Consider the following 24,532-nt stretch of genomic DNA (forward strand, 5'->3'; position numbering starts at 1 on the left):
CTCTGTTTGATGTTATGGGAAGTCTATTCCAGAGATGGGGCAGCCTCTAGGAGACAAACCTGTCTCCAGTAGGTTTTGTTAATGTCACATATTAGGTTCAGGCCTTTTGAGAGGCTATTGTGTAAGGAGTTAGACTTACGGATATGGAGCATCTTTAGTAGTCCGAGCCTTGTAGGATAGACACAGATCACCCCTGAGCAATCTGTATGATAGAGAATAGAGTGATAGTGATTTGAGCCTGTCCGCATAGGACAGGTGTTAGAGGCCATGGATTCTGTTTGTGAGGTATTTCAGTGGCCTTTCCAGTTGGTGCAGATGTTTAGAGAGGTACATCCCAAACGGGGCATCCTACTCACTTATTGGTCTAATGAGGGAGGAGTATAGAGTGGTAATAACCTCCTTTTTTCTGGATGCAATCCCTTTACTTATGAGTTGTACCAAGTAAAAGGCTTTTCTGACCATTGCTTGTTGAACGTGAGGCTGTTACCAGCCTGAGTGCCCAGCTCTCTCACCACAGGTTGTGTGCTTAAAAGGTTGCCATTGATGTGGCAATCAGTAGGGGCCGTGTTTTAACCAAATTGTATGACAATACTATTTTTGCATTCAGCTTGAGGCCATGACTTTGGCACCAGTCATTAGTTGCTGTGAGACGATTTTGCAGTAAGTTAACGTAGTTTGGGGAGCCAATGACAGCACCCAACTTACAGTCATTGGCAAACCTGGTCAGCCACATGCCTTTTGTCTTTGCCTGCACCTCTGGAGAAATAGATGCCAAATAGTAGGGGTCACAGGAGAAATCCATGGGGAACTCCACTAGTGACAAGTCTACTATCGGAGGTGGAGGTGCCCATTTTAACTCTGAGGGTCCTGTTGGTGAGCCAGTTGGCCACCCACCTGATAAGATAGGGATTTATGCAAAGCTGTGTTAGCTTTTGGATGATGCCCGAGTGGGGGATTGTGTCAAAGGCTTTGGCAAAGTCAATATAAGCTGTATTTACTGACTTTGTCAAAGGCTTTGGCAAAGTCAATATAAGCTGTATTTACTGACTTTCCCTCATGCAGGGGCTTGGTGACAGTCTCAAAGAAGTCAACCAGGTTCAACAGGCAAGATCTGCCCTTGACGAATCCGAACTGGGTGGGGTCAAGTGCTTGGAGATTGCCTATGAGATCCATAATACGCTCCACGGCTTTACAGATCAGACTTGTAAAGCTAATGGGGCGATAATTTCCTGGGTCAGTAGTGGCACCACCTTTGTGCAAGGGGATGACAATGGCAGTTCTCCACTCAGCTGGAATGAAGCCAGTACTTACGTGTGGCTGAACAGGGTGATCAATGGTGAAGCCAGTTCTTGCTAGAGATGGTGCAGAATACATCTTGGGATACTATCTGGTCCCATGGAAGGTGTGTTTTTTGCCTTGGATAGGGCCTGTTAACACTTGATCTACGGAGATGTGAGGTGCAGGACAAATCTGTGCTGAAACTATCTGCTAGCAGGTTGTCCAAGTCAACAGGATCAGTGTATGTGAGACTAACTCGGAACAAACCCAGGCTTTGCCATGGAGGTTCCTGATGTAACCGAAGACTTTATGGTTTCCCTTTGTTACGGAGGCTAATTTCAACTCATAATTGGCCTTGGATGTCTTCACTAGTGATCCAATTTGCTTGTTCAGGCTAAGGAGGGAGTTTTTCCAATTTGGAATTTGTTCCCCCTTTACTCTTGGACAATGGTTTCTTCCTTTTGTTGTAAAGCCTGTTGATAGAGGATGTCCACTAAACAGGCGTTTCCTTGAGGAGCAGGTTTTAGTTCTATTGGGTATGGCTTGAGTCCATGCAGTTGTACAGGTGCTTGTAAACTGCACTGGTGTACTGTTCAGCATAGTGGTCTGCATCCTGGGGGGGGGGGGGGGGGCAGTGGTGTGAAGCTATAAATGTAAGAGGAGTGGGTGCCCCGAGTCATGTAGGGGAAGGTCTATAGCTAGCTATAACTTGGATAGGTGTCTTGCCAACTGTCAGTTGTACCTGGAGTAGCTCCAGTGCATCATGCTGGCAAACCAGTCTGGAGGTGTGCCTGTCCTTGATGAAGACAGACTCCACCACCCTTAGTCTTCTCAACCTCATTTTGGGGTCGAAATGTGTGAAATGCGGTACAGCTTGGTAAGGCAGGGGTGCTCTCCGCAGCCCTTAACCAAGTTTCCGTGACCATACAGATATCAGCATATTCCAGTGCAAGGAGGGATTCCAGAGTCCATTTTCAGGTTTAGGCTCCTAGCGTTAAGCAGCATGACCTTCAATTTGTTTTTTGACAGATATTTTATGTTGGAAGGTTTGTCTTTGGGACATTGCCTAAAAAAGGCACAATGGGGGAGGGGAGAGCCTTGGCCAGGATCCAGAAACCCAGTGTGCTGGGTGAATGTCATCTCTGGCAAAGCATCTAGGCCTGTCAACCATGTCATCCCAGGCAGACAGATACTGGATCCCCTTGGAATGACATCAGAAACTAATCCAATTGCTGGTCAATTATTTTTTTGTTGGTATTGCGGTATCATTCTTGGTGAAGGTTGGATACTGCTTAGGGCTAGGGTCACACCTGCCTGTAACACATGCTGAGAGTTCAATCATATCTCTCTTCATATAGTCCAGGGAGGTATGTCTTAAGTCATTCACACCAACATGTACAATGACAAAGTCGTACTCGTACTTGCTGTGCAGAGACTTAGGTGCGTGTGTGATGTGGTGGATTCTGGCACCCGACAGACAACTGACTGGGACCTTCTGGTCGTGCCTAGTGAGGGGGACATCGGAAATGTCACCAATGACTTGCCCGTTTGGTTTATTGTTATGGCTTGTGAGCTGTGATGGTTTATTGCTTTGCCTTATGGGCTGTGTTTGTAAGACATTGGTGTGTTGTCTGCTGTGTATGATGTGTTTGGTGTTGTTTGTGGAATGTGTGTGCTTTGGAGGTCTCTGCTGTTTAGGCAAGTTTTTAATGAAGACCTTTGCATAGGTGTGTGTATGTGTGTTGCGCACGGCTATGTGATGCAAGTCGTGTGGTGTTTGTGCTGATAATATCCCGAGTCAGGATTACTGACTGTGGCTCGAGAGAGCTTGGACTTGGTTACTGATGCACATGCATTTCTCGCAGGTAGAAGAATTATGTGCTAGGAGAAGAGGGTTGTCAGTAAACATGAGGCAGTTCCTACACTGTCTCAGTATGCCCATGTCAACCAGGCTGGCAGGAGAAAGTGATGAGAATTGCCCAGACATAGTGTTCCGAATGCTTGAGCAGTGGGTTGCCAGTAAACATGAGGCAGTTGCCACACTCTCAGTATCCCCATATCGACCAGGCTGGCAGCAGAAAGTGACGAGAATTGCCCAGACAGTGTTCTGAATGCTTGAGCAGACTTACGGAGAGAGGGTTTTGTTGAGGGTTTGTCCACAACAGTGTAGACCCACAAGAGCCTTCTTAAATGTAAAGTAACTGGTCTGAAGCACAAGTGCTTAAGACCAAAGCTTAGAATGCTTATAAGGATTAATTTAATTAGGCTACTAACAAGCAGTAATAAATGCAGCAGAATGAAAGCACTTGAACACTTAGCAAAAATAAGGTAAGAAGTATGAAGAACACAATTACAGTAAAAGCAGCTGAATAAAGTGTTTTTTTTTGTGTATATATACATATATATATATATATATATATATATATATATATATATATACACACACACATATATATATATATATATATATATATATATATATATATGTATATATACATACATATACACACATATATACATATATACACACACACACACACACACACACACACACACACACACACACACACACATATATGTATGTATGGAGAGGGAAGAAACATAGGATAGTTAAAAATTAGGCTACGGGGGGGGGGGTAGTCCTGCCCAAATGCTCTCTCTCTTGGGACAGGGAGGAGTGTTCAAAGTCAAAAAGCAAGGGGGTGGTCCTGCCCAAATAATCTCAATGCACTATGTTGAGTGATCAAATGAGATTGGACTGGGAGCAGTGACCAAAATCAGATTTACAGCAGGGGCAGGCAAATCCAAACCCACTAAGTTTAAGACTACAAGAACACTTGGGAGGGAGGGTGGCGTAAAAACAGTGCAGACAACAAAGGATAGAAACAATACAGCAAGTATATATAAATAATAAAGCAAATATATAAATACAGCATAGTACACTTTTTGCAACTCTGGTTGCACTATCAGTTTGGAATATCAGATGGTCTTGCTCACAGCCAGGAGATTTAAGCTCTCTGCTACATCAGCGGAGGACCAGGGAACAAAGGATGGAACACAACCTCCAAGGGGGCTTCAAAGCCATAAGTGTTTTAAGAAGACCCCCCCTCCCCCAAGTGAAAGCCTGCCACTGTGTGCATGGATTCTAAGCTACAGAAACTACCAGTCTGGTCTTCAGTTTCTTTTCAAATCAGCCCCAACAAACTTATGGGGGTTCAGAGCCTTGTCTGACTTCAATAAAGGAACCAAAGACTTGCTCCCTAGCAAGAATCTAGGGAACCCCCCCCCAGGTTCCTCAGAAATTATTAGCCTTGTTCACACTCCTTGTTTACACCAGATGTAGGCACGGCCTTAGCGGACATGTGGTAGGCAGCTCCGTGTCAACCACCAACTATTTCACGACAGAGTAGGATGATGTTGGAACTGGGTAGTCCTTGGGTTCTTCATCAAACCCAATGGAGATGTCCATAAGGAGGATGAACAGCAGAAAATTCAATAAGTTAAGACTTCTTCTTAAGCAGCAGCTGAATGTCGAGGCAGGTAGATTTGCAAGCCATGGATCCTTAAGCTGTTAGTTTCATTAGCTATTTTTCTAAACAGTCAGAAAAGGAAGATAGACAGCTGCATAAGTTTTGTTACAAATGCTTTATAAATCTCAGAGTATGGGTGTGGCCAGCACCTAGACAAAAAAAAAAAGAACTTTTTGTGTATGTCCTTATGGGAAATCTGCCTCCCACATTTATACCTCCCTTTCCTGGATGACATGTAAAAGGTAATAGAACTCAAGAGTACACAGAAGGAAAAAAGACGCAATGGGGCACTTACCTTTTGAAGGCGTAGTATCTGTATCAATGCGATAAATGACTTGTAGACCAAATTCAAAAAGTAGCATTCAGACTGGCAGCAAAGAATTTCTGAGTATCATTTAAGTACCCTACACTTCAGATGCAGGACAAATCTTGACATACTGCACCTGGAAGATATTAAAGCTTTGAAACGCTGGCCGGATGTTAGTCTATCCTCAGCAGGATATCCCATTTGTAAAAAATAATACAACAGTGTTAAGGAAGGACATCACTTCCAACTCTGGTTTGGACAAAGTAGTTTTCTGGGTACAATCAGTTTAGCATCCTTTTGCAATGAAAAAATGGCTTCTGCTTTCCTTGAATGCACCTTACCTTGGTAACTTTCCCCATGTAAACGAACACCGTATTGACCTTTGGTTTTGGCCACAGCCTGCCAAAAATCAAAACTATTATGCTGAACGATGTTATCACTGCCAGATCTAGCTCCTCCCCTCTCTCTTTTCACCCAACATTAACCAATCCTAACCACCAACTAGGACGCCAACTGGTCCTCTCAGCTGGCCACAATTGGTTACCATAGTGGGGAGTACTAATAAAACAAAAATGTGGACCACTGCAAAAAAAACAAACAATGATAGGATTCTTAAAATCACACTTTTAGTAGTTTTGCTTTCTTAAACGTAAATCCCCACAAAAATAATAAAATAAATAAATAAAAATTACAAAAATATCCTGCCAATCAGTTCTATGTAAACCTTTCCAGTCTCAGCAAGACTAGTGAAATACATTGTCTAGGCCATAGTTCTGGCTTCTAGTCTAGCTAGCAAAGCTAGATATTGGAGAAAATAGACAAGGGAATGAGGGGTTGCTAAACTCTCAATGTGTGAACCACCCATTGGAGCCTGGGTGGTGCTCCAACAGGAACTGCTGAGAGGCAAGGTCTGCTAACTACCATGCAGTGTGCAGTACTGCAGCCAGCACACAATGTGTGAAAACATACCAAAATTGGTTGACACAGGCACCATTTAAAATAAGGAGTGTGCACACCATCACGCAGAGGAACTGTGGCGTAAAGGTAGCCTAACCAGCCACAGAGGAGATAAGAGCTTGGCCGCTTATTCCCAATTGCATACTTCAACAGGCAAGTAGGGGATCTTAAGAATCACTAGGGGTGGGCAAAAAGAAAAGATCAGGATGACATCCTCACCAGCATTCAGTGCGATATGGTTTTAAAGCCTTTGGTGAAGTTAATGGTGGCAATCCCCCATTTACACTAACGAATACTCATCCCCTATTTCCCAGCCTTGACCTGTTCCTCGCAGTGTACAGTAAAATACTGAAAACTTGCAAGCCTGCAATTCATGGCACCCACTAGCTTACTGCAATCTTAATGTCTCAAAAAATTAAATTTTAAGTTTATGTACAGAGAAAGCTTTTTACATTAAATGAAAGAAATAGCAGAGGGTTAACACACTAACCACACAATGGAAACATAATAAAAACAAAAGTACAGATCCAACTGCAGGCACCTCAAATGCAAAAAGGCAAGCATGAAATATTACATACCAAATCACTTCAACACAAAAAAAAGACTAGCACATACTAACCTGGAGATTCTGGGGAGGAAGTTTAACATGTTCTGCAGCTCCCGAGGTTTCACGTTTAAGGGCAGGCTTGGCTGAATACGCTCTTCTCTAATTAATAACAATAAAAAAGGATAAGATATAATTTACAAATCCCAATACACAACCAAACATTAAACCACACTGAATAAAAAAATCTTATAACCCAGTGGTAATGAAATTCAAATCCTACTTCTCACCACAAGAAAATTTATTTTTATTAGTCATGTTCAAAACAAAAGAATCTAATGTGATTTAAAAATCAAGGCCACTTAGTGAGAAATCTTAACCACTTAATCTGCATTTCCTCAAAGAGCACTAGCATCTTCTGAAAGTATTATAGTAATCATAACAGTAACTCTTTAGACCATGGCAAATCTTTTTTTTCATGCAGTTAACTTCATGGTGCATAGAGATGAAGCCCCAGCTGTGATCCAGATACCTTGTGTTAATAACAGCAGCCCTCGCACAACAAAAGGGGTTTAAAACAAAAAATTCCCCATATAATACAAGAGAATCTTACTCATGTCAAAATATCCTTTTCAGATACGGAAAGATGAAACCCCACCCAAACATACATGCATAAATTTTTTTACAAGTTACAGAATATGTAACATTTTTTCAGCTGATAATGAATATGTGAAAACATGCCCACAATTTCCAAAAAAGGCTCATTGCTCATATTTAGTTATTTAATTAGCGAGATGGTGAAGAAAATGCAATTCACAGACAGGTATGTTTGCATAAGAAAACCCCACTCATCATCTTCTTTCGGCTGTTCCCGTTAGGGGTCGCCACAGCGGATCATCCGTTTCCATTTCTTCCTGTCCTCTGCATCTTGCTCTTTCACACCAACCGCCTGCATGTCCTCTCTCACCACATCCATAAACCTCATCTTAGGCCTTCCTCTTTTCCTCTTACCTGGCAGCTCCATCCTTAGCATCCTTTTCCCAATATACCTGGCATCCCTCCTCAGCACATGCCCAAACCAACGCAATCTCGCCTCTCTTGCTTTGTCCCCAAACTGTCCAACCTGGGCTGACCCTCTAATATACTGATTCCTAATCCTGTCCATCCTAGTCACACCCAGTGCAAATCCTAACATCTTTAACTCTGCCACATCCAGCTCTGACTCCTGCCTTTTTGTCAATGCCACCGTCTCCAACCCATATAACATAGCTGGTCTCACTACCCTCTTGTAGACCTTCCCTTTCACTCTTACTGGCACCAGTCTGTCACAAATCACTCCTGACACTTCTCCACCCATTCCACCCTGACTGTACTCTCTTCTTCACCTCTCTTCCAAACTCACCATTACTCTGAACTGTTGATCCCAAGTACTTAAACTCATCCTCCTTTACCAACTCTACTCCCTGCATCCTCACCATTCCTCTACCCTTCCTCTCATTTACAAACATATATTCTGTTTTATCCCTGCTGACCTTCATTCCTCTCCTCTCTAAAGCACACCTCCACTTCTCCAAGGACTCCTCAACCTGGTCCCTACTCACTACAGATCACGTCATCTGTAAACATCATAGTCCACGGGGCCTCCTGTCTGATCTCATCTGTCAACCTGTTCATCACCACTGCAAATAAGAAAGGGCTCAGAGCTGATCCTTGATGTAATCCCACCTCCACCTTAAACATATCTGTCACACCCACCGCAGTCCTCACCAATGTCACACTACCTCGTACATATCCTGTACCACTCTTACATACTTCTCTGCCACTCCAGACTTCCTCATACAATACCACAACTCTCTCTAGGCACCCTGTCATATGCTTTCTCTAAGTCCACAAAAAGACACAATGCAACTCCTTCTGATCTTCGCTGTATTTTTCCAACTCTCTGAAGCAAACATTGCATCTGTAGTGCTCTTTCCTGACATGAAACCCATACTGCTGATCACTAATCATCACCTCCCTTCTTAACCTAGCTTCCACTACTCTTTCCCATAACTTCAAGCTGTGACTAATCAATTTTATCCCTCTGTAGTTACTGCAGCTCTGCACATCACCCTTGTTCTTAAAAATAGGTACCAAAACACTTTCTCCACTCCTCAGGCATCCTCCGACTTTCCAAAATGTCATTAAACAATCTGGTTAAAAATTCCACTGCTATTTCTCCTAAGCACCTCCATGCTTCCACTGGTATGTCATCTGGGCCAACAGCCTTTCCATTCGTCATCCTCTTTATAGCGGTCCTTATTTCCTCCTTGCTAATCTGTTTCACTTCCTGATCCACTATCCCCACACCATCCAACCTTCTCTTCATTCATCAGCCCCTCAAAGTACTCTTTCCATCTACTAACATACTCTCCTTGCCTGTGAGTATGTTTCTCTCACTATCCTTTATCACCCTTACCTGTTGCACATCTTTCCCAGCTCTGTCCCCTGTCTAGCCAAATCGGTACAGGTCCTCTTCTCCCTCTTTATATAGTGTCCAATCTCTCATACAACTCTCCATATGCCTTATCCTTAGCCTTCGCGACCTCTCTGCCATGCGCCTCATCTCCTTATACTCATGTCTACTTTCTTCATCTCTTTGACATTCCCACTTCCTCTTCACCAGCCTCTTCCTCTGTATACTCTCCTGTACTTCCTCATTCCACCACCAGGTCTCCTTGTCCTCCTTCCTCTGTCCAGATGTCATGCCAAGCACCTTTCTAGCAGTCTCCCTTACTAGCTCTGCTGTAGCTACCTAGCTATTCAGTAACTCTTCACTGCCTGTCTTAACTCTTCCCTGAACTCCACCTCACAATCACCCTTTTTTTAACTTGGCACTGCGTTCACACTCCTCCTCTTCTTGATTACAGTCATCCTACAGACCACCATTCTATGCTGTTTAACTACATTTTCCTCTGTCACCACTTTATAGTCTCCAATCTCCTTCAGACTGGCCCTCCTGCATAGGATATAATCCACCTGTGTGCATCTTCCTCCACTTTTGTACGTCACCCTGTGCTCCTCCCTCTTCTTAAAATACGTATTCACCACAGCTATGTCCATCCTTTTCGCAAAATCCACAATCATCTGACCTTCTGCATTCCTCTCCTTAACACCATACCTACCCATCACTTCCTCATCCCCTCTGTTCACTTCACCAAAATGCCCATTGAAGTCCGCTCCAATCACTAGTCTCTCACCCTTTGGTACACTCACCACCACTTCAACTCGCTCCAAACTTTTTCTTTCTCATCCATCGCACACGCAACTTGTGGAGCATATGCACTAACAACATTCATCATTACACCATCAATTTCAAGCTTCATAAAACACTCTATCAGACACTCTCTTCACCTCCAAAACACTCTTGGCATACTGTTCCTTTAGGATAACCCCTACCCCATTTCTCCTGCCATCCACACCATGATAGAACAATTTGAACCCGCCTCCTATACACCTGGCCTTACTTCCCTTCCATCTGGTCTCTTGCACACACAATATATCAACCTTCCTTCTCTCCATATCAGCTAGTGAGAAAACCCCTTTAAGTGTCTCATTAGCATGTTCCTTGATCACACAGTAATACTGCGAGATCTGTCAGCACTAGGTGCTCTCTCTACTTACCCATGCATCATGTTAGCCAAGGCACCCACCCACTAGACACATGCGCAGACACAAATACACAAAGCCATGTATGTGGCAATGAAAAGTGTTAGTGTGAGATTTTGTTCAATGTTATTAATGTATGCAAACATGTTACATACCAATGATATGATGAACAAAGCTGTTTCAAAAAACACAACGAGTGATGGTTTAAAATCTAGCCAACCCAGCACCCACATAACCACAATTCTTTGCCCTTAGATGGCAGCGTTCATAGGCCTATAGGCAGGTCTTCCCCAGAGTATCAGTGTGACGACAGAGCAGTTACACCTGAAAATGTTGAAATGAAACAAATAGGACTATCTATTCTGACAGTAGTCGGACAGAAATAAAGCAGAGCTGGAAGAACGCAAGAAAATAAAATCTGAAACCTCAAAACTCTCTTTAAATACTTTAAATTACACATTATATATTGAATTATATTATTTAAATACATTATGGAACATTGGCCCTAGTTCAGTCAAAACAGACAAATATGGATTGACACTTGCAGGACTTCTCATAAAAAAACTGCTCATCATAGCAGTAAGGCTATACAACAGTTCAAATACACTCATCCCTGACAAACCATGCCAGCCTACTGGGTCAGTAGAATCTGTTTGTTCTTCCTTTAGGCTTCCTCTCTGTTGTAATCTATCCAAAGTTCAACAAGGGTCTAATATATGCAAGCCAGCACTTTTAGCATTTTTCATTACGGTTAATATGTTACTTTTACACAAGTGGTCTAGTGACCAAGCAGAAGTGGTTAGTACAACCCAGTAAACATATAAATGAACAATCTCCCCCAGTCAAGGACAGCAATACTATAGTACACCAGGGTTAAATCTGCAAATACCCATCCAATCATGAATAATGACTAAATGTGCTTGGCATGCAGGGAAAGTCTATTCCAGAATTAAGGGATGCATTGGGTCAGATATCTAAACAATTATTCAGTTTGCCCAGTATATGCAGTGCAAATCTTTCTCGAAGCTTCAAACTACCCTACTGCTTTGGAAAAGAAGGTCTAAAGCATGTCTATATATAAAGTTCAAAGCTTAAATCATTATGTTCCTGAGGTTACACTTCTTGTAATCATTCCCCAGGTTACCACTCCTACAATCACTTATTTCTCCCAGTACAGTCCTTTGTACCTTCTGTATTCTTGAACCTTCACCTGCTTTGGTTTGCAAATCCGACTTCTGAATTCTCCAACTACATGCTTACTAGTGTGACGCCTAGGTTTTCCTGAAGTGTTATTTTGCTCATTCACACTCTCCTGTTAAAAGCTATGCAATTACTACCCCCTTATTCTATACAGTGCTGACTTCTCCACTCCATTATTAAATATTCTGGTTTAAATCAATTCTGTTTTCCTGTTATCTCTCACCTTCACATCCTGCACAGGTCTCATTCTCCAGTGGTACAGCTCCCTTCCTTGCACCTAGAAATCATGTGGGTTTAGTGTATGGTGGTAGCCGTGAGACGACCATACGGAATCCACAATCGAGAAACCCTCAACATACAAGCTTTCAGCAACCCAGGCCCCTTTTCGGAGTCTTATCTGTTAAATTAAGCCATATTACATCAAAGGCTCCTACAGCAAGCAGACAGTTACAGTTGAGGAAACTGAAAGAGGTGGTCATCCTATCCTTACATCACTCCACCTACCTCAAAGAAAGCAACACCTTTAGAAAAAGAGTCACCCAACATGAACCACTTTATTTTCTTCACAACTCTCAATCTCCCTACAAATTTCACACAAAAAGCATCCTACAAATTTCACTCAAAAAGCATGCTCTAGAAGAAGCCATCTAAATAATTCCAGCTCCAGACAGCACATCCTACCTACTAACACCCTCACTAAACGATTGATCCATAAAAAGGCACACATAATGGCAATGACATTCCGTCCCACACTGTAATGCATAATGCCGCAACCCAGCTGGTGCTCCTAAAATCTAAATCAAGATGAGTAGAACAGGCCTTTACTCTCAAAAATAATGCAAGTACAAATCCCTTCTTTTTTGTAGTAATAAAATTATCCTTCTCTAGAAATGGCAGCCCAAACCAGACTACTGCTTTACACTCAAGACAAAACATTCCACCAAAATTACAGATATTGCCACATTACACATAACCGTGGAAGACAGCCAGTAGATAAGATAAGCCTGAAACCTGGTTAAGACTCCATAACCCTGATGCAGTAGCAAAAGTCAGAATCCTAAAAAAAAAGTCCACCTCACATGTGGAATAAACCACTGCATTTGTTATAAAATATGCCTGATCTAGAAGTTGAATTCTAACCTTAAGGAAACACACTGGTGCAGTCAAGAATTATGGGAAGGTATGCAGTGTTTCTCCCTCATCATACACCCCATGGGATGCAAACTGTTTGCCAATTTTCTGGCAAGTCACATTTTACAGTTGTGAATAACTCCCATGCCACACACAGGTGACCTCAGTGAGAAAAACCTATGCCCCAAATATTCTCAATTCATTCAAGCCTATCCTGCACTTCTGTATACTTCTAGATGACACCCATATGGCATCTAGACCTTTTTGGGGTCCGATTTTTTAAATAAGTGACTTACTAGTTCATAATAGGCAAGATTAGAAAGTGTCATTTTACTAATAAATCTGTGTCTGGTGATTGTTAATGAAGATGTCCTATTATAGAAAAGCCTTGATTAACTTTTAAATTTATTTTTCAGAAAATTCTCTGGAAAGCAAGCTAGAAAAGTGTACAGGCTGCAGGAGGTGCAACACTCCACACCATGTACACATACATTAATATGTTAAAGTCATACCTCTCTACCTCTTAGAGCAAGAAATCTGGACAAAGCCACAAATAATGGGGGGGATAAAGGCTTAAAAATAGGGACACTTATAATATTGCTCTTACAAACTTATAAAAGTTGACTGCATAACAGGTTTTGCATTAGCATGCATTTTCTGAAGGATATGAAGTCTGAAAATCAAATGTTTGCCATTACGTGCTGACCTCAGTCCTCAAGGTCAGTGATTTGCCAGAAAACTACAGATTTACAAGAAACGGACCAAAAATATGATGCAACTTTCCAGTGAAAAACAACTAGGATACAATTGGGTTCTACAGTTCAATTAGTCATATACGGAGGCGTGAGAAAAAGTATCCTTAAGATCTTGAATTCAATCTTCAATTATGCACAAAGATGGTGAGTGAAGTTATGTGGATGACTGGTTCATAAAGGAAGCGAAGGACACTGGGCTAACTGTTGAGATGTGGCTGAGAATTTGATTAAACAGCACAGTTGATTGTAACGGATTACACATTTCAACTGCAGTCATCATGTCCTCTGGAGTCACAGCCTCCCAAGCTCACCTGCTCCATCCTCCCTTACTCTTAAATCCGAAGTCAATGCAGGTCTAAGAAACAAGTAACCTTGCATTTTTTTCGGTTTATTTCTCTGTCTCAGAGATGCCATTATCCTACACTAAAAATACTGTATTAAATAATCCTACAAAACACTGCTGCAACATGTAATAAGTAAACAGATACAATGGAAAAAAAAACAGGTTTTAGAAGCAAGGTGTTAAAAAGCTTAAAAACTGTTTCTCACAGAGGGAGCAAATTATGAAAGAAAAATCAGACTATATACAAAATTGACAAGATTAACACACACAAAATGCACAGGAATGCTCCATAAGCTACAAGAGCATTTCCGGTGCAGTATTCACAAACTCGAGAACATCATTAAAACTAAGAATCCATGTGTGAGGCAGACAGATGTACTGGAATTCAGTGAATAAGGTTCTTTGTCATGGAATGAAGGTGAGTAATGCATACTATACAACGATGGGTTGTTATCCAAAAATGGGAACGCTGACTGGACAACCCAACCAGCGTGCCCGTTGTAAATATACCAACAGAAAAAGTCTAACTGCCAAGTACTATTCAGCAGCCAGACTCTTCTACTGGAAGATACAATGCAGGGACAGTGCAAAACAGAACAGTCAGATACGTTTTCAAAAATAAAGACACAGAATCGTTCCTGATTTTCTTTTCTTTTATTTTGCAATGTTCCTCTGTAAAACTGGGCAGACTGTCATACCTCTCAACTGTCCAAATCTTAGCAAAATGACCAGATTTTTGCAATGAAGATTCTCTTTTCTCCATTGCTGGTCTTCAACAGCACTGATGCACTGTGCAAGTATATAACCCTAGTTCTATACGTATACACAACACATCAGAAAATGAGGAAGAATAAGGAAACATGGCAGAACACTACAGCACCATTACACAATGACATTTAAGAAAGATAAGCAATTTTTCTTACATAATGTCATTTTGTAATAGTAATAACCTACAAGTGGGCGTGGGTAAATTCTGATATACCCACAACTACTTCTGGGTTAACTGCACAATTCTATAATCGGTGTTATAACAAACACAAACATTATAGGTTTATGTGCAGTTACGAGTCATGCAGTCCAAGAAACCACTGAGGAACCTAGTCCAATTTCCCCAACTGCCCAAGAGCATTGTTTGGCTAAGTAAGATGTTCAGAGTACCACACAAGGCAAACAGAGGTACAGGATATCAAACTATAGACTAGACTACTGGAGCAACAGCTTAGAGCCTTATTTCTTTGCACAGAGTTTTTTTAACCAGTTAGCCAGTTAGCAAATCATATTTGACAGTGTATTCCAAGTAGATAAATGTAGAAAAAACATTACTGTGTAGACAACTCTGGTTCAAAAAGTGTAACAAAGCAGTTTAAAATTATGTACTGCCAGCAAGCTTCTTAATCTAGCTCTGGATTGGAATCCCTCAATCTTCACGTGCATGCAGCATTACTCTCAGTGTCACTTAAGTTGACCAATATTAAATGTCTTATGTCTTAGAGACTTCTTAAGGAAAAAATGCTAGCTAAAGCGGAAGTTAATTCATTTTATTTAAAATTAGCTTCTAGGCTTAATCAATCAATTGATTGAGGTCAGACTCAAAGGCCTAGTTAAACATCAAAAGCAAAAAAAAAAAAAAAAAAAAAAAAAAAGGTATGAATCAATTGGGGGAGGGGGAAGACACAGAAGGAGCAGAAAGGTTTCACAACTTTCAAAGCTGTCAAAACCTTCCGTGCCAAAACACAAAGCTTTAACTGTTATGCTCTAATGTACTGCAAGACAGAGAAAAGGGGGAAATTGTAATAGCACGAAGCTTTTACATTTTTTTAAAGCTTAACATACTTGGAGCTGCATCATAGTCAATCAGAAGTGAAGTCTTAAAAATCGGCAGCACCTTCAAAAGCTGTTCATACACTGCTTTGCCACATGTAAAAAAGTCCAGCAGCCCAAAATGTAGATCAGCTTTTAAAGCTGTCTGAGCTTCCAAATGCTCCTCTGTGGTGGCAGCTATTTAAGCTCTACCGCAATACTACACACAACAGCACCTTTCTTAAGTCAGAAATGTATTTAACAAGTTTTACTCCACCCCTAATTCACAGCATAACTGCAGTTCTCCATGTACTACAACAGAATATAACTCAATACAAAAATAACTGTTATATTTCTGCAGATATTAATGTAACATCGTATTCTTCATAGTTTTCTTCACTCACAGCCATTACTCCTCCCCAATCAGACCTGGGCCATATATTTCTGCATACTGAGCATCCTCAGTACTCCCTGATCTGGAAGAAAGAACTGTCAAGATAAGGCATTCATACAGGTAGCCATGAGGGAGCCTACACCCCTTACCCTTCATCACACTTGCTGCACAGAAGTGGGGGGAGTGGAGTTATACCATTACCCAGGTCAGTGAAGCTTTCTCTTTGACCAAAGCACTCTGGTTACAGTGAAGATATTTGGGCACTTAAGACATGTAATTACAGGGCACCACCTTTATCAATCAGCAGACTACAGCATGGTGACAGCAGGCTATAAAAACTTTCTATGGCCCCAGCTCCTCCCCACATGAAGGCCAATGCGAATACCCATGCTATTACAGAGACCCCTGACACAGACAGACAGACAGACAGACCGACACCACTAGCTTCTGGGCACCAAAACACCCCCCCCTCCCATCAATGGCCTTTTGTGTTGTGCGATCCTTCACCTGAATGGAAGCAATCACTGGGAACAACCACTTCCTCCCCTTAAGTTAGATGGTGTAAACCACTCACTCCCATCTTTCCCTGCCCAGCTTTTCCATCTCCCAATGAACTACCACCAAGATTAAAACTTTTAAAACAAAAAAACCCACAGCTCTTAGGATCAACTTTTATTGCAATGGTTAAGCACTTTTGTCCAGAAGATCCGGCCTTCGTCAGACAAGGTAAAATGGTCATAGGACCTTTTGTATAAAAATCAAACAATTAAAACACCAATACATTAATTAACATCCCATTAAATTAAATAATTTTCAACCCCAGCAGCTTCCCAACATACCTAACCATCAACGAACAAAAATAATCCAATTTCATACAATACATTTCATCTATTAAAAACTTTCATCTTTAAAGTACTTGAGATAGAAATTACGTCATTAATACCAGGTGGAACAGAGGCATTAAGATATGTTTGCCCCACCAATAATCCATTTTCTAATAAAACTTTCCAAGAACTCCCCTGGGATTCATCTTAACCTGTTCAAATACAACAAAACCAAAAGAATAGTTGTTAAAATGTTCAACATGTCTAAACAAGGCATGTGTATTTTTCCTCTATTAATATCATAAATATGTTAATAAATACGCTGTTTTATTTTGCTTTCCCCCATTGTGCTAAATTCAGTTTTGGACTCCGTATCTTTCTCCGTAGTTTTGGTATCTGCGAGCCTGGCTTTTAATAACTACTTGAGGCAGTTCACAGATTACATATATCCAGCTATCCAGCTACCCATTTTACAATATACACGATCACCAGAACCCAGTAGACTTATCTAAGCAGCCAGTCAGTGCAAGGTATTAAAGCAGGACCTGGAAAGGGAGCCAGTCTCTTGAAGAATAAACATACAAACACTGCACAACTGAAGTAAACACATACATAAAGGCAGCTTGGAATACTGCCACTCAATCTACTGCATATCCTTTGGAGGTGGGAAGAAACTGAAAACTTGGAGCAAACCTAAGCAACATCCAAGATACAGTAACAGTGCATCCATTACATAATGTATGCTGTATGCTGATGACAAAGCAGAAAAGCTTTATTTTTATTTCATATACCCTGCACCTCAAAGGGAGCACAAGTCACTTCCTTAGACAGGCAGCTGCTGGGTGAGTGAAGGGTAAGCCAGTCCATGGGACCTGTGGGCTGGTTCACCCCTCATCACCGTATTCTTGTCTTAAGAAAGCAGACTGGCAGATATGGCTTCCTGGGCAGGAATGAATGGGCAGTAATGTTCTCACCTACTCCAGGGATGCCTACTCCAGGGATGCCAGACTCACGGCTCCCCTAGTGTATTCAGTTGGGAAAATCATTCAGCAGGGGCATCGTTGTAGAGTCCCGTGGAGGGAAAGAAATGGGAAACATTGCAGTAAATTATCTACAAATACCTGTCCCAGCCACTAGCCTTAAAAATATGAGCTTTTACAACTTGTTTAACTTCTTTATCCAATACTAGATCGTACAAACTGATATTCAGAGAGTTCTTTCTTCATTCACAAAAGGAAAGCTCAGCTCTCATAATTAACATAAAACACTCTCTCTATACATACTGCTTTTGTACTCAAACTTTATATACAAATTGTCACCAGTCCATATTATGCCCCTGCTTCAAAACAAAAACTATGGATGGGTAGTCCCATGGCACATGGAGGGGGGTCCTTACTGCTCCCCAGATGACCGATGTTCCATTAGTGTCACTGGTGCTGGAAGGGCCAAGCGGAACAATGGGAGTAAGCAGATGATGTCAGTGCGCCCATCCTGGAGAGAGAGAGAGAGAGAGAGAGGGAAGCAGTCTTGGTTCACCGCAATAAGCAAGATAGGAGCCTGGCAAGCTCTGTGCTTCATAAGCAGCGAGTCATTTAGTGAAGAGATTGTGTGCACCTTCCAAAGGTCAGCAAAAGTGGAACTGGCAAGGGTGCCACAAGATAGAATTGTTAGGGCATACTTCCAGACAGCAGTAACACAGTATGCCAGTGCTCCTGGGCTCTTCACTGGCTCTGAACAATTGTCAGGTGGAGCTCAGGGGAGGCTAACTTGGGCCCTGTAGTGAACAAGGAGAAGAGCTGGTGGTAGCCAACTGTCAGCTGCAGGGAGGAAGAAAAAGAAAACTCACCGCAGCAAAGTTACAGACAAAGCTTCTTTTGCAATGTTTTCCTACGGATAATCCTAGACAAGCAAGAAGCATAAGATGCCTAGCCATATACACACTTAAGGAGACAAACTTAAGTCAGTGCCTCCCTTTTCAAACACATAATAGTGCTACCTCCCAAATCAAGCAGGACTTTACATGACAATCCTGGTATTGATTTGCATCTACGTGTGGATAATAATACCCAGCTTGCAGTCATCAGCAAACATGGTCAACCACACTTCTGGGATACTGGATCAAATGTCTGCAAAATAAAATGACAAACAGGAAAGGGCCCAATATGGATCCCTGTGGTACCCAATTAGTTACAATTTTATGTTTAATAAATGTACCAGAAACTTCACATATTGGGATACGTTTGGATACCAAATGCAATTCACTGGACAATACAGATTTACATTAAGTTTGTCTATCTTTTATAAACCGCAACATGGGAGAATAGTATCAAAAGCTTGACCATATCCAGATAAATGGTATATGACAAGCGACTTCCATCCACAGCCTTTGTAGCCACCAGATTCAGGTTCAAAAGACAGGACCTGCCCTTCCCAAAGTCAAACTTATTTGAATCTAGATCAGTTACATTACCTGTGTATCTTTAAAAGTAGCACTGTTAACGTAAGGCTGATGGGCCTCTAGCTGCCTGATCTGCCCTTGGGTAAGGGACTACACTGGCTGGTATCCAAGGTAGGCAAAATACACGTGGATATACTGAGGTCGAAAAGAAGAGTCTTAGATACTGCATACATGGCCTAGATGATTGGTATGTTACTTGGTCCCATGAAAGTATTACTTTTTATCTTTGTCAGGACTTTAAGACATGTTCTAAAGTGATTTCATTCACTGATGTTTAAACAAACACTTTGTGTGACATCAAAGCTTTAGAAAACATGATGGCTTACAATACATAAAAACAAATTTCTTCTATTCCCGTGCATTCTTCAATTCCATCTAGTTTCTCTTTTCAACTCAGCAGGCACTGCGCACTTTTTTCACATCCCCTCAAGGATTTAACGACATGCAAACACTGCACCATAACCAGAGACCTTTTGTTACCTCATTACTCAGTCCCTTTTACAATCTTATATAATTTACCTTAGGAGCTGGACTCCAACCTTAAATTATCTACTTCCTATTATATGCAGCACCTTTAATCAATAATTTTCCCACCACTTCCATTTCTTGTATAGGAAATTATCAGACTTACGGGCACTATTTTTAGTTCAATAACCTGTACTTTAATATACAGACACACTATAATATATATATGTATATATACACACACACGTACATATATAATATACAATATATATATATATATATATATATATATATATATATATATATATATATATATATATAATACATCATACATACACACACACACACTATGTATATATACATAATATATATATATATACACATATACATACACACATATATATATATATATATATATATATATATATATATATATATATATATATATATATATACATACACACACACACACATACATACACACACACGCATACACTATATAATATATATTATATAGCGTGTGTGCATATATATATATATATATATATATATATATATATATATATATATGCATAGTGTGTATGTGTGTGTATAATGTATATTATACACACACATGTATGTGTGTATGTGTGTGTATAATGTATATTATACACACATATATATATTATACACACACACACACACACACACACATTAATAACTCTATGGGTCTACTTTGTTCGAATTTCATTTGGTTGAAAATGATTTCAGGCAGCACACTTCACTGAAAGCACATTTGGTTGAAAATGAAATATAGCCCCTGCCACACTGTAGTGCGACCCTGGAGTGAGAATATTATGTAAAGGAGGGATGGGGTGGGGTGGGGCATAGCCCTCCACATAATTGAAGCATATTCACTGTTATATGAAGATGTATCAGTTAAAAATACATTGACATACGTTTGGTAAAAACTATTTGCAATATGTGGGGGGCTGTGTCCCCCACACACCCCCCAACTTAATATTCTCACTCCAGGGTCACACTGCAGTGGGACAGGGGCTATATTTCATTTTCGACCAAATGAAATTAGACTAAAAGAATGGGATCCAACTACACACAGACACACCATTATAACCAAAACTGAAATGAATACCAGCAGATATCTGGATAGTTCTCTAACCAGCACAAAAAAAACTTTGCTCAGTTAAGGAGTTCTCCTCACTCTCAGAAGTTTTCAAATACCCTTCATATATTTTTCACATCTCCAGCAAAGTTCACCATATTGTGGGAACTTCTTTTCCAGTCTTTCAGGTGTATAAAATTATTTATGTAAACATTTCCAGGTGAAAATCCAAAACTTCAGGGATTTTGCTGCATCCTAGGTGTCACCCATATTTATCTTTTAATATAATGCCCCCAGCCATAACTCTAATTTATCTTCCCAACTCTTTTGCACTTTGGCAATTGAGCGTTTCTTGAAATCCACTAATTTTCTGCACCCTCATTTCATCACCCATTTCTTACTCTCCTCTTGAGGCCTGGCCTAAATATATTATACTCTGCTTGAAAGGGTGAAAGGTCAATTGCTTCAGATTAGCTCATCAATGTCCTTTGAATTTAAATTCTAATTTAACGGTTTCTACATTTAACTCTTGTGCAATGATTATACTCAATACCAATGATTACACTCAATACCAATGTCTCTTGCAGTTTTTCCTGCACATCTGTTACCTTTGCTCATATCTCCTACTTTCTCTCAGTGTAAACATTTCCTTTCACATTAGCTCTCTTGCAGTTTTTCCTGCACATCTGTTACCTTTGCTCATATCTCCTACTTTCTCTCAGTGTAAACATTTCCTTTCACATTAGCTCACATGCTTTGTATTAATATATCTATATTACTCTATACTGGATGGCTTTAAAGTACAGTTACAAATCAGTCTTTCCCAAACCTTTTTTCTTTGGGCAAGTATTTATTTCTTTCCAAAGGCACATTTTAAAACTTCTCCATTAATTTTTTTGCCACAGAAGTCTATTCAGCTGTTAAGAAGTTTGGCCTACATATGTATACACACACACACACACACACACACACACACACACACACACACACACACACACACACATTTAAAAAAAGACAAGTAACACTGACAGACTGGTCCAACAACATGCTCACTTGAGCTGCTTTATGCCCAACCAACCATAGATGCAATCCCCTATCATATCTTTATCATATCCTTGTTAGCTACAGATCTCTTAACACGAGTCTGGAAAACCACACCCCCTACTGGAATTTCAACAATCAACCTAACACCATACTTATGGGTGACTTCAACGCAAACATCCTGGAGCAACTAGTTAGCTCTCCAAGTAGAGATAAATACCCTACACACCTAGTACTCATGAACATGAGGGATGTTGCTCCCTCCCATGCATCAACTCCTCCTTGGTAAGATCGGACCACAAAATGATTTCCTTTAGTATTAAAACTAACCCAGAACCGCCATCAAACTCCAAACCAGTTAAGAACTTTGCTAACACCAATTATCTCAAACCAAGTGGCAGCTTATTAAACTTCAAAATCCCTCCAAACATGGATAACACTGAGGCCTACCCTGAGCTGTACACAACAGCACTGTACAACTACATTCCTAACTGCATAGAAGAGACAGTTTCTGTCCAAATCATACCTATGATTACTGGCACAAATAAGCCACCCCAGTGGACCCCTGCAATAAATAGGCTATTCAACAAAAAAAAAAAAATCCTCTACTGTGCCAAGAAGGAACAGATAAAACAGTGCAAAAAGACATCACCAGTCTAAACAAATTAGTGAGCTGATCAAATCTGCTGAAGCAAACTATGAGGCAAAGATAGCCTCTCAGGTGAAAGATAAAAAAAAGCCTTATGGTCAAGTTATGTTTGCAATCTACAAGGGAAAAGCTTAGCAATGTGCTGAGTTAATCATGAATAGCAACACTTATACTCACAGCCTGAAACCATAGCAAACCTGCTGGCTGACAAATTCAATTTAAACTTCTCCCCCAATCACCTCATACCACACCCAAAGAAATGCCTGCAACCACTCTCCTACCGGTCATTATGAGGGAACAAGTCCTTACTGTGCTCACTAAAAGCCAAAAACACAGACTCCATGGGTCCTGACAACATTCCAGGACACTTCTTACATAGCTTAAAACAGAATCTATCAGGGCCACTAGAAATCTTCTTTAGCCACAGCTTCCGGACAGGCTTTCTCTTGAAGGAATGGAGGACTGCAACAGTCCCTGTGCACAAGGGGGATCCATCAACTGACCGAAGGAACTACAGACCCATAAGCTTGGCCAGTCTTATTTGCAAGGCCATGAACAGAATTATCATCATGGACCGGATCAATAACATAGAACTTTCCAAAAACTGGACCAACCCAATTTAGCTTTTGTCAAAGGGAGGTCTTGCCTTCTCAATCTGGTGGACTTCTTGAGTGTCACCATGGCCATGGATGAAGGTAAACACAGTACACACCACGTATCTAGACCTGGCCAAAGCTTTTAGCACAATCCCTCACTCAGGGACCATAGATAACTTACAGGTTTATGCCCACCTTAGTAATTTTGTCAGCTGGATAGCCAACTGGCTCACTGACCGGTCACATGCCTTCCGAAGGGGTGAATCCACTTCCTGTTTGGTATACATTTTTATGAAGTGAAGGCCAATGTTGGGGCCTCCGGCTTACCAAGTTCGCTGACTGTAAGCTGTGGAGCAATCACAGAATCCCCAAATGATGCTGAATTCCCGCAAACAAGCTTAAATATGAAACAACTGGTGCCAAAACCATGGTCTGACACTAAATGCTAAAAAAAAAAAAAAAAAAAAAAAAAAAATTCATAGCCTTCGGTAATCAGATCTCCCTGCAAATAATACTGACAGCACACCTCTAAAAAGTATAAAAAGTAGACACAGTGGTGAGGGACCTAAGAAAACAGATAGAAACCTGAATTTTAACCACCAGATAGCTACAGTAGTGAGGAAATCCTTCTGTGTGGCTCAACTTATAAGTAAAAGCATGGCATCAAGATCAAAGTAAGTCACATTGTTATTGTACTCATCCCTCACTAGGCCCATAAATCGAGTGCAATGCTATCTTCTGCATGTACCTAACCAGGCACTTCCACCAAATGAAGCGGCCCCAAGACGTTTCTCAAAAAAAAAAAAAAAAAAAACACACGTCTTATGCAGACTGACTAAAGGCCCCATCCCTTTACTCCATCTCATATCACTGAGAGGGGACTTATGCCTGTCCTACAAGGCATTCTCTGATCCAGCCCAGATAAAAATGTTACAAATTTGCAAGAAAAAAAATTATATGAGCATTAAGTGTTCCATGGATCTGAACCTTATTTGTGACCAACTGAACTTGCTGGAGAGATTGATTCGAACCCCAAAGGATACCTAATCTATAGAATAAGCTTCCCATTTTTGTAAAACAAAGCATGTCCCTCACTCTCTTCAAAAAATTTAGATAAATGGGATGGGGCACCGTAATTTCATTCCAGGAGTACAGCTCATGCCCCTTATGGGTAGAGGTAGCCTGCAAAATGATTCAGGGCTCCAACACCCAAAGACCCACTACCCTGATAATTCCCCAGATATGGGATGGGGTAGTAAGATACAAAATTGCCATATACTTGGTATTATTGTCTAGGCTCATAAAGGCTCTTATGCCATTAGCCTAGTAATCACCTAAGTTGCCATCAGCCTAGTAATCACCTATGAACCTATAAAGGATGCCATCCAAGCTTAGGGAACAGGTGAGTTTTTTTTTTTGCCCGATTTAAGGTGTAAGGTGGGCAACTTGGATAAACTTTGGCTTAAAGTAGCCCAGATGCATATGTGAAAGAAAAAAAGCTTGGAAGGAA

General features: G+C 40.9%; 1 protein-coding gene across 1 annotated transcript in view; it reads right to left on the minus strand.

Annotated features, from left to right (window-relative positions):
* LOC122816679 (cytochrome b-c1 complex subunit 2, mitochondrial) overlaps nucleotides 1–24,532 on the minus strand; it is a 475,154-nt gene that overhangs the window by 431,404 nt on the left and 19,218 nt on the right. The window contains exon 2 of the mRNA XM_044089644.1: nucleotides 6,692–6,778. Coding sequence (XP_043945579.1) covers nucleotides 6,692–6,778 — 87 coding nt within the window. The remainder of the gene's footprint in view (nucleotides 1–6,691; nucleotides 6,779–24,532) is intronic.

Source organism: Protopterus annectens, chromosome 12.part0 (assembly GCF_019279795.1).
Source record: "Protopterus annectens isolate FY-2018-M chromosome 12.part0, PAN1.0, whole genome shotgun sequence".
In the NCBI taxonomy this organism is placed as follows: domain Eukaryota; kingdom Metazoa; phylum Chordata; order Ceratodontiformes; family Protopteridae; genus Protopterus; species Protopterus annectens.